Genomic DNA, 11,328 nt, shown 5'->3' with positions numbered 1-11,328 from the left:
ATGTGCTGATTTGCATAATTGCATCCATCCTGAGCACTGGAAGAGGCATTTTATGGCTACTAATGAAGATTTTGCACGCATGTAAGACCACTAATCCTAATTAAAATGTTTTGTCGATTAATTAACTTTAAAACACTATTTAAGAGTCAAGCCGTTAAAAGTGCCTGATTTGTCCAATTTTTCTAAAGCTATCTAAATATCTGAACGATAGTTTTCAACATAAAAGTATTCTCTTCCTTTTTACGCTTTGTCCTTTCTTTCACTTTTCTAATTTAACAGGAAGGTGCTTTAAAGACTGAAGGTTTGTTCAAGGATTTTTGCTAGTAAATCAAAGGCTTACACATTAAAATGAAAGTACCTGTAGTCGTTTGCCAATTGCAAGAAATGGTTGAACATCCCCGCGAGTTCCAACAATAAGCATTACAATTTGCAATGGAGGAATATGTTGAAGCTCTGTTGTATCAAGAGGTTCTTCATCAAGTTCACTATGTACACTATCATGACCAGTTCCTACAGTTTGGGGTCCAACATCTCCCGAAACTTCAAATTCTACAGTTCCATCATGTTTGACAGTAGTTATTCTCTTCAATAATTTGAGCTGCAGTGTTTTAAACATTTAATGAGACCCAAGGCATGTTAGTACAATGGAAAACTCTCGGTCTGTAATGAGACATTTAACTGATGAAATTAATGTAACTAAATTAGATAATAGATCTAAAGTCCATACAAGAATAGTTTACACAATATTAAAAGGTGATCGACACTAAAGTATGAAATTGAGTAATGGCCCAAAAAAAAAGGAAACTGATTCTTTGTTATTTTTGTAAGCATTCACCATATTAATTTTCCGATGGAAAGAACTCACAAACAAAAAATTAAAAATCATCGGCTTCCATAAAGCCTAATCCATGTATAACTGAAGTTTTGCCGACAAATACGGGAACTCGAACCCAAGCCATCTAGTGCAACCAAATGTCATTAAACTGCAGAATTGTTATTCCAGAAACTATAGGTAACAGGTGCAACTTAAGTAACTGATGTGATTTGCATAGAGACATGTTTGGATGGGAATTCCAAATTTTTGGTAGTTACCTTATGCAATTAGAATTCTTACCTTTTGATATCTTTACCATCATTTGGACGTGTTTACTTTTTTAAAATAAGACTTTTAGAGTTTAATTCCATTTTAAATTATTATCTAGGGTTTAAAAGTTTCTAGTATAAATAGGGAATTTATTTCTTTTTTGTATTAGAAGACTTTTGATATTTTGAATTAATCAGAGGCAAGGTTGCTTCTTTTCTTGTTCTTCGCGAACAATTATCGAACTTATCGAGACAATTTCTCGTGGTGTTCACCAATCAAAGTGCGATTCATGAGTTGTGCAATCACAGAGTCAAGATATTCTAGTAATTGCTTTGGTTTCTGGTTCATTTAATTCTTCGGGTCAATCTTTAAATTCCGGGTTTGATTTCTTTAATTGTGAAATCAAAAGGTCAATATATCCGTGTGATTGTATTGATTGTTTGGTTCACTAATTTTTGGGTTAAATTCCATAAACTTTGATTTCTCCGGCTTTCTTGGGATTTGTGTCATTCTTTTGTGGGTTTAATAGCAATCTAGCTATTCAGGTTCACATCAGTAACCATGGGACAAAGTCCTTATCTTTGTACTATAGCATAAATTAATCTCAGTAACTTATCCTAGACTAGATAACTTGGCATATATTATTTGGTAATGATATGACTTCAATTAATGATGACAGCGGGGAATAAATTGCAAGTCAGAAGAAGTACCTCAGGACTTAATGGCCTTAGATTAAGTAAAATTAAGACCAAAGTGATGGTATATTCTTTCGCAATAGAGGGAAATCAGAAGATAATAGAGTCAAGATACAGGGTCATGTTTCCCCCAAAAGCAATTGCTTTACCAGCTAGGTTCAATTACTAATAAGGAATTGAAAATGAATGAGGGTGAAATGCATACAATTTATTGGGGAATCAGGAGATAATAGAGTTAAGATACAGGAATGTTCTTCCCAAAAAAGCATTTCTTTACTTGTTAGGTTCAATTACTAACAAGGATCGAAAAGTTAAAGGGGTCAAATGCATACAATTAAAGTGGGTGCTTGAGTGGTGATCATGTGGAATTTGAAGATAGAGATACAATATAGCTATTGTGATGCGGACATCCATTTACTATTTATTTTCTTTCATTTACTATTTATTTTCTATTTGGACTATTAGTTATATTCTATTTGAATTATTATTTATATTTCTGTTATTGGGCTTGTTTAACGGGTTTGGCCCAAGCCCTTCTCTTTAGAGTTTTTGTTTTGTTAATTATTTTTGTTTTGTTGCGTATTTGAGACAGTTGATGAATTGATGAATTAAAGAATAGAATGCTTGTGTTGTTGCCTATGGCTTCCTCCTCTCCTTTCCCCCTTCTTGCTGCCTTCTTCTTCTCGCTGGAAGTCTACTTGCTAGTTGTGCTATTTTGCTATTTCTAATTATTCTGCAGGAATCATCCCTCATCCTGCATCAAAGTGGTATCAGAGCCAAAATTTGGATAATTTTTCATCCACAATCTAAAGCTTTCTTTCTATCCTCTTCCCAAAAACTTGTGGAACAACACAAACAAAAAAAATTGTTATGAAACAGCAGTTTTCTTGTTCAATTTTCTTTCTAGTTGATTAGGCAAAAAAAAAAAAAAGTCACTGTTCACACCCGGAATTTTAGTTTTTTTTTTTTTATAGATTTTTCAGCAGTTTCACAAAAAAAAAAGTTACTGTTCACGGGTACTCTTCACACCCGAAATTTCTTTTTTTTTTTAATTTTTATTTATCATTTTCTGCAGTTCCCAAAAAAAAAGTGAAAAAAAAAGAAAAAAAAAGAGAGAAGAAACGTCTTTTCTATTATTTACAGGTACATCTTTTATTCTGGTTGATCTGGCTTGACTACTTCGACGAACGAAAGGGAAGTTCTTGCTTTTATTTATTGTTGGTTTATATTACTGTTTCATTTTAAAATTGCATCAATTAAATTTTTGTGCTGCTGCTGATCTATTTTTATCTAAACTCACGTAATTGGATCCATTGACCTCGTTAAATCTCACTTTAACCTGCTTATTTTACGTGATTAGGTTTTGACTAGTATTTGATCATTGCTTTATTATTTTACATATACCAACAGTACTAGCTTGTTGTATATAATTTTAATCCCAAAATTTAAATTAAAAAAAAAAATAGTTCAAATTTTTATTTTCCATTACTTGCACTTTTTGTTCGTTGATCTCTCTATTGCATGTCATTAAGTTGCTATTACAGTGCATGTAGTTACATATTGGTCATCTTGTCACTTCTAACTCTAGTACATTAAACATGAATCCCTCACAATTCGATGCACTTACCCGACAAATAGCGACTATTCAAACTCAAATGACCGCTACTCTTGAAGAGAGTAAGGCCCTGTCTGTTAGTTTGAAAAATTTTAAACACATCCCTCATTCAATTGATGTTGATAATTCTAAGGTGTCCCATAATAGACAGCATCGTCGACAAGGTAATCAAAAATACTTTCGACCCGATCGTAAGGATAAGGATAGGAATAGGGATCAAATTTGTGAGCGAGAACGAGATAATTTTGAAATTCTTACTCAATGGAATGCCCTTAAACAAGGAAATCAATTAGTGACTGAGTATATCGCGCAATTTGAGGAATTTCGAACCAAATGTCATTTAATTGAGGATGAGAGCACGACTTTGAGTAGGTTTAGCCAAGGTCTGAGAGATGATCTTAAGCGCGAGCTTTTCGTTAGAGGTGTCGCTACTCTTAATCACGCTTACTCTTTAGCTCGAGATTATGAGTTGATTATTAGTACTCCATATGAAAAGCGTGGTCATCGTCGTTTACCCATCTCATTAGCGTCGCCTTAACATAAGTCTATCATAAAACCTTCTCCGTCTAATGTTCCTCCTATTTGGAAAAATAATTGTAAAGGTCGTGATAGTCCAAGATCTTCTTCTCCAGGTAGAAAGCATATTGACAATCATCCTTCGGTGTCACTGGCTCCACTTCCTCCCGTTAAGTCCCTTCTAGGACCTCCTCCGTCTGATATTCCTCCAATTTTGAAAAATAAGGGTAACATTTTTTATAATCATCATTTGGCTTCATTGGCTCCACCTCCTTCCGTGTCCCTTCTAGGACCTCCCCCTTCTAATGGTTCTCCAATCTTGGAAAATCAAGGTAGAATTTCTGAAACTCCAAGGTCTTCTTCTCACTTGTTGTGCATCAACTGTAAAGATTTTAGTCACATTTCTTCTAAATATCCTAATCGAACCTTAGTCATAGAAGAACGAAAGAATGTAATAGAGGAGCCGTTGGAAGATCTAGTCTATGAACCTAAACTTGAAAATTCTGATGATCTGGATGATAGTGAGGACACTTTCTTAGGTGGAATCCAGACTCTTCCCAAGACTTTGGATACTATACCCCTTATCTCTGACAATTCTCGATCACATATTATATGTCATACCCTTACCCAAGTTAAAGAGCTTGACGATGTCACCAGTCACCCTTGGAAAATCCAATCGCCTGTGGTTAATACTAAGACAAAATTATCCACCACTGACCAACCTCAAATTGATGGTCAAAACAAAAGTGCTAACCAAAATCCTGATAATTTATTACAGTCTCTAGTCCAGAAAAATCTTGAAAATTGGGACTTGATCCCTCCAATTGTTCAAATTGCATATAACGATCCTGTGAACTGGTCTTTAGGTCTAAAACCCTTTGAAGTTATTCTTGGTTGTGAACCTTTGAAACCTCTAAACCTTATTCCCATGCACCCACATGCTTGTGTGTCTATGTCAGTTGAGGTAATTGTATCACATTTTCATAGCTTGCATATTGAGATCAATAAGCAATTTGAAGCAAGTAAAGCATTATATAAACCTCAAGTTGATTGGCATAAACAATACTTTGAATTTAATATTGGGGATTATGTTATATTGCAAGCGTGTAATGCCGGTCTTTTTAAAATTTCAAAGCATGTTGGTCAAAATACCTATGTCAATGACATTTGTATCACATTATGACCACCACCCTATTTTATTTGTTACGGACTTCGATGCTTACAACGGCTATTTTAGCCCCTCTGATGACCCGTTTCTACTCCCACATGAGAATTCCTACACTAAATCTTTTGCCATATCTGCTTCAATCCCACCTATCACGGCACACAAAAATAAAATTGGTGTTATTTTGGATGAACAGCTTGTGTTGACCAATGATAGAAAGATTCAGTGCTTTCTTGTTCGTTGGATGGATCGACTTGATTCTGACAGTACATGGATTCCCAAAGAGAGACTTCAGCAGCGTGAGCAAAATTCATTGGAGCTTTATAAGAGTCAGCAACATTCTCATTCGCCTAAGTTATCTTGGTCAGCTCATGTTTTTACGGGTATTTTGCAATTGACGTCGTCATCATTTGTGGAATTTCGATATTTGGTTCATCAGAAAGATCGTCCCCCATGGCATGACTTGGAGCCTTTAGCATCAGATTCATTGCAAAATTTTGATTTATCCACTCGACGGGGTCGAGTTTTTCTCCTACCCCGGGAGAGTTGATGCGGATATCCATTTACTATTTATTTTCTTTCATTTACTATTTATTTTCTATTTGGACTATTAGTTATATTCTATTTGAATTATTATTTATATTTCTGTTATTGGGCTTGTTTAGCGGGCTTGGCTCCAGCCCTTCTCTTTAGGGTTTTTGTTTTGTTAATTATTTCTGTTTTGTTACGTATTTGAGACAGTTGATGAATTGATGAATTAAAGAATAGAATGCTTGGGTTGTTGCCTATGGCTTCCTCCTTCTCCCCTTTCCCCTGATTTCTACTTCTTCTCTGGTTTTCTCCCCCCTTTCTCTCCTGCCCTTTCCCCCTTCTTGCTGCCTTCTTCTTCTTCTTCTCGTTGGAATTCTACTTGCTAGTTGTGCTATTTTGCTATTTCTAATTATTCTGCAGGAATCATCCCTTATCCTGCATCATATTGTACTTTGTGGTTGGTCACACTACAAACAGATGAAATGTGCTATACAAAAATAATTTGGTGGTGCGAGCAAATAAGCTAAAATTAAGGGAAGAGCCACATGGATGGTTAAGGTATGTCTCTCATAGACCCAATACAGTTATTCACAAAAGCTCCTAATGAAACAAGCTAGTGAAGGGATATATCAAAATGAACAGGGTATTTTATTTCATTCTTCTGTAACAGAAAACTCCGAATCAAAGATTATGGGGAAAATGAATTCACATAGAATCTTTTATGGAGAATAAGCTTAATGTCTTGTTGTTTTCAGGATATTGTAAGCTATTACAAAGAGGTCATCAAAAAGAATTGCATCAACCAGTATCAAAAGCAATGACAAAAAGATTATCGCCCCATTTTGGGATTGCTTTTAAAGTCCCAACTTCTGATTGTCAAACAATTACATGTATTTAAGGAGTCTGGTAAACTTAATGAGAAAAACCAATTATAGAACAATTTGAACCATCTGGTGTTAGCATATTTTGAGAAGTAACAAAAGGTAGACTTTTTAACTTATCCAATTATCCATCATTAGAAGACCAATTTCAACCCTTATAAATATAATTAATTCCTTTCTTGTCTTAAATTTGTTAATATTCTACATTTATTAGTATTCTACAATAATATAGCTTCATCCATCATTCACATTAAAAACATTCTTCCACTCTTCTTTTCTTGGCCATTGACGGATTAAAATTCAAGATATGATTTCATGGATGTTATTTTTTTCAAAATTTTTTAATTTTGATATAAAACAGATTTTTTTTCCTTCAAAAATAACACGGTGATTACATTGTCTTAGACAAAAATTTAATAATATTAAATGTTATAAAATACTGACAACAATAATAATACAGAAACGCTTAACAGACACAACAATAAAGTACCTTTATTAATAAAATGCTCAACTGCTGATTTTAAACTTACAGGTTGTTCTAATGCAAAAGTTTATTAAACACTTAACTGATTCATCCATATGTTATTGATTCTTCCCGTAGTTGACTCTTTCTTCAGCACGGCTAAACTTATTTTTTTAAAACCTACAATAATACCAAACCGCCTAAAAGTGAAAACATGTGAGAATCCTTACCTTTTGATGGTCAGTAATTTTTTCATCAAAAATTTGTGCAGCGTCTTCGGCAAGTATAACATTATGTCTCTGCCCCTCAGTTATCGATCTTTCCAAGTTGAATTCACTTGGAACTGGCTCTAATATATCAGAACTCAAAATTTTCGGAGGCGTTGTGTTCACTCTAGAAAAATTCCCTCCTCCACTCCCTACCATGTGAAATAAATAAAATCATAAACTCCATCCATTCCAAGAAATTCAATTTAAATTATCTAAAAACATTAGGAAAAACTTCGCACATAATTACTCCACTCATGAACCATTAACAAATTCTCAAACAGAAAAAACCACCAAAACTCAATATCTCCTGCTACTTACAAATTCCACAATTTCAAATTTTCCAAGTAATTGAATTTGTGAAATCATGAGAAGCAAATCATACAACTACAGCCACTTCGAGTCAATAAGTTTCAATTAAATTAACTGAAAACACTTCCAATACTTCACATAATTATCTGACAGCATCACTCCACCCTAAACCATTACCAAATTATCAAACAAAATCATCACAATTCAAAATGACCTTCTCTTGTAACTCCAATTACTAACAATACCACTCGTAAATTTCAAATTTTCGATTTTTCAAGAAATTGACTGTCTACCTGAAATCTTACTGCCTAAACTGGAAATTGGCGCAGCATCACCACCACCACCAACACCATCACTATCAACAACGTTACTAGACTTCAACTCTTGACTATCCGATGACGAGCTTGCTTCATCAGTCTTCATCGGAGCACTCTGCCGTTTATCCATCAAGATCTACAGAAACTTCCAGAACCCTCAGAGAACATACATACAGGATGGATATAAGTATAGGTAGAGAGAGGAAGTTTACGGGTTCCACGTTCTAGAGAGTGGGTGAATGGGTACTGGAAACGGAAAGAGCAGGAGTCAGGAGATCGTAGTATACGCCGAAGGGCCCGGCCCGTGTAAGATTTTCTTGTGGCGAAACGAAGATTCTTTCGGAAAAAACATTTTAGGCTAATTTTATGAAAAGACATGCTAATATTTAACTATTTTTCTAATTTTTGACGTTGAGTCTCCGTTTAATTCTCATTTTTATATATATATGTTTTTGTCTCTTTTTTTTATCACACATTTTTCATTAAAATAATATTACATGTAAAAAAAATTCTTATTTTTTATCTATACATTATTCATTAATTTACTGTTCTAAAATTCATTTTTTCATAAAAATGAGTGTCAAATAGACTCTGAAAAAATGGTGTCTGAAATATTAACGTACGATTGGATTGGTCCCGACTCGACTATGATCAAAATAAATTAATAAAAAACAAAGAATGCAAAGAATTAATTATCAACAATTTGAAGTACGATACATGAAAAGACTATGAACTTACCCTAATTCGAAGAATTTCAAGATAGTGGTGTGCAAAATTTAAATATATTTATACGAAAATATGTGTTTATATTAATGAAATATATTATTTTTGTTAAGAAAATATCGTACCAAATTAATAATTGTCATGTTATGATAAATTTGTGTGAAAATGGCCTGAATATTATACTATCTCATATTCAATTTTATAATTATTTATTATAGTTGAAGTAAATTAGTCATTACCAAATGGTTAGGTGTGCACTTCTTGTCAACTAAATTTTTGACCGTTTAAGTGGTTGCACCCCTCAATTTAAACTATACATACTTTCACTGTCAATGTCTTTTATGATTTTCATTTAAACAAAAAAGTACTAGTACTCATTTGCAAACTTACGGAACCAATCAAGTATCGAGAGTGGTACATGAATAAAAATTTGCATCCTACTTTCTAACATCTTAGTGTAAATTGTGTAACCATAGAATTCATTGAGGAAAAAAGAAAACATATCTATTTCCTCAAAAGTCACAAGATTTTATTTGAAGTCGATTTCATGTAATAAATGGGCAAACGGTGAATTGGATTCCATATTTATCAAGTTGTTCAAATATTCTTGCGTGATACTTGAAGTTGAGTGTTTTTATTAAAGATGTAGTTGTCATATGGTTGGCATTCCTTTTTCATTGAGAGATACCTTGTATCATATTTATTAACGTGCTACATGGATTACACAAAAGATCTTATTCGAGTCTCATGACCAATCAGTTGAGATTTTGACCTACTCCGGTACCTTGAATTATTGAAATTTGATCAAATTGTTTTATAATCTGTTTGATAAGATTTTTGAAAAGTCAAGTTGTTTATGAGATAAAAGGAAGTGTATTAAATTTAGTTTCTGAAACCTTTTATGATTTAAAAAATTTAGGGATATTTAATATAGGCTTTTGAAAACTTCTTGAAATATTGATATATTTAATCGAGACTTTTATAGATTTTTAAAAAGTCTTTACTAGAAGAAATTGCTTTTCAACATACATAAAAAAAGGTTAAACCCTAACCTTAAGGGTCCCTCACCACCCCTGTCCTGGAGTATCGTGAGGGAGGTAAATCGCAGATTATGCCTCCAAGGGTATGGGGTGGAAGGCTGCTTATACACTTGCACTTACCCAAGAGCCAAATCCATATTTCAGGATTCGAACCCTTGACGCAGCAGCCTCAAGCAAAGTTAGATTTCTCCACCCTCCCCTTTTACCACTTGGAGATGTGCCTGAGGGCAACTTTTCAACATACATAATTTATATTAAAGAGAGAGAGAGAGAGAGAGAGTTAGTAAACCTTCTTCAAAAAGCTAAAGCAAAAGCAATATCAAGAGCCAACAGGACTAAACAAAGTTGTTGAAGGTGATTCTTGGCAAAGAATCTATGAGAGATAACGACAGGTCAAAAAGCATAAATAAAGAAGAAACGACCCCTACAATGCATGAATAGTCCATTCGAGAACTACATGAAGATGCACAATAAACACGATAATTTCAAGAAAAATCGTTTTTTAATCAATTTTAACATTGAACAATTCAATATTCACGTGTCCAGAGGCGGCCAGTTCGCACAAGGCCTCAAAATTGTAAGGGCACCAAAATTTTTTTTTATTATAGTTGTATATTTATTTATAATTAAATATTTAAAATATATATTAATTTTATTTCAAGAGTTAAAAGTTTCGTGAAATCTCTTACCAAAAGAAATAAAGACGACTTTTGATATATTGACTTATATGAAAAGATTGGTTTGCTTTTCGAATACATGAATTGCTTATAAAATATTATTGACAATTTCTGTTACTGTTGCATCTGTTGAAAGAAATTTTTCAAAATTAAAGTTATTAAAATCTTATTCGTGATCAATCATGTTATAAGAACGATTGAATGTATTAACTTTGACATCTATTGAGCAAGATTTTTTAAAAAATGTTGATTACGAAAGTTCAATTAGTGAATTTGCTTCTAAAAATGCCAGAAGAAATATTTGTAAACGATTTGTTGCTTTTCAAGTTTTACCACTGAATAATATTTTTTTCCAAGGTTTGCTTATATAAAATTTCACGAAGAGGTTAGTGGCTTAGACAGTTCTTTGCTAATGACATATGAATTTTGATAAAGTTCGAAAGATGCTTTTAAACTTTATTTATGTTTTTCTTATATATATATATATTTGTTTTAGTTATTTGAAGGGGGCACCATGCCACTATTTTAAAATCTCGCACAGGACACCCAAAGTCTCATAGTCGGCTCTACACGTCATAATTCATAAAGTTACGAAAAATCAATTAGATTGACGAAATAAAATAATAAAAAGTGATTATTATAATTAGCAATCAAATATACAATAATACAGGTCACACATGAGTCCTATCGTTACCATTTCTGTTACATTTATCCTCTAGGGTTTAACACTCATTTCCAAAAAGAGAGTATACATTTCATGGGTTACATCTTTGCTGTGTACATCGTGTGGGAATTCAAAGAGTGTTGAAGGAGAAGTGTGTTTTTTTTTTTTTAAACTGTCCAATCATGTGTCGCCACATGGCACGCTGTCAACCATGATGTCAAAAAGAATCTACATATAGCATGATTATTCTGAAAATAATAACTGATCTATTGACATGCACGCCAGCAAAATAAAGTTCAAACATAAAGAGGTTCAAGCTGGACACTTGAATCCAGAGGCCATTTCACCTTCAAACTTCAGGAATGTGAAAACTTGTCTG

At 33.3% G+C, this 11,328-nt stretch overlaps 1 protein-coding gene across 1 annotated transcript in view; it reads right to left on the bottom strand.

The window, feature by feature from the left end:
* The window catches only part of LOC111378851 (sterol 3-beta-glucosyltransferase UGT80A2-like), a 16,636-nt gene extending 8,440 nt beyond the window's left edge, over positions 1-8,196 (bottom strand). Inside the window, exons 1-3 of the mRNA XM_023002131.1 lie at positions 7,822-8,196; positions 7,181-7,368; positions 354-598 (exon numbers count right to left, since the gene is read on the bottom strand). Coding sequence (XP_022857899.1) covers positions 354-598; positions 7,181-7,368; positions 7,822-7,975 — 587 coding nt within the window. The 5' untranslated portion in view covers positions 7,976-8,196. The remainder of the gene's footprint in view (positions 1-353; positions 599-7,180; positions 7,369-7,821) is intronic.
* Between the last annotated feature and the right edge of the window lie 3,132 nt (positions 8,197-11,328).

This window comes from Olea europaea, unplaced genomic scaffold (genome assembly GCF_002742605.1).
Source record: "Olea europaea var. sylvestris unplaced genomic scaffold, O_europaea_v1 scaffold1883, whole genome shotgun sequence".
NCBI lineage: Eukaryota > Viridiplantae > Streptophyta > Magnoliopsida > Lamiales > Oleaceae > Olea > Olea europaea.
Note: the sequence above shows the minus strand (reverse complement) of the source record. Positions and strands in the feature narration are given on the sequence as shown.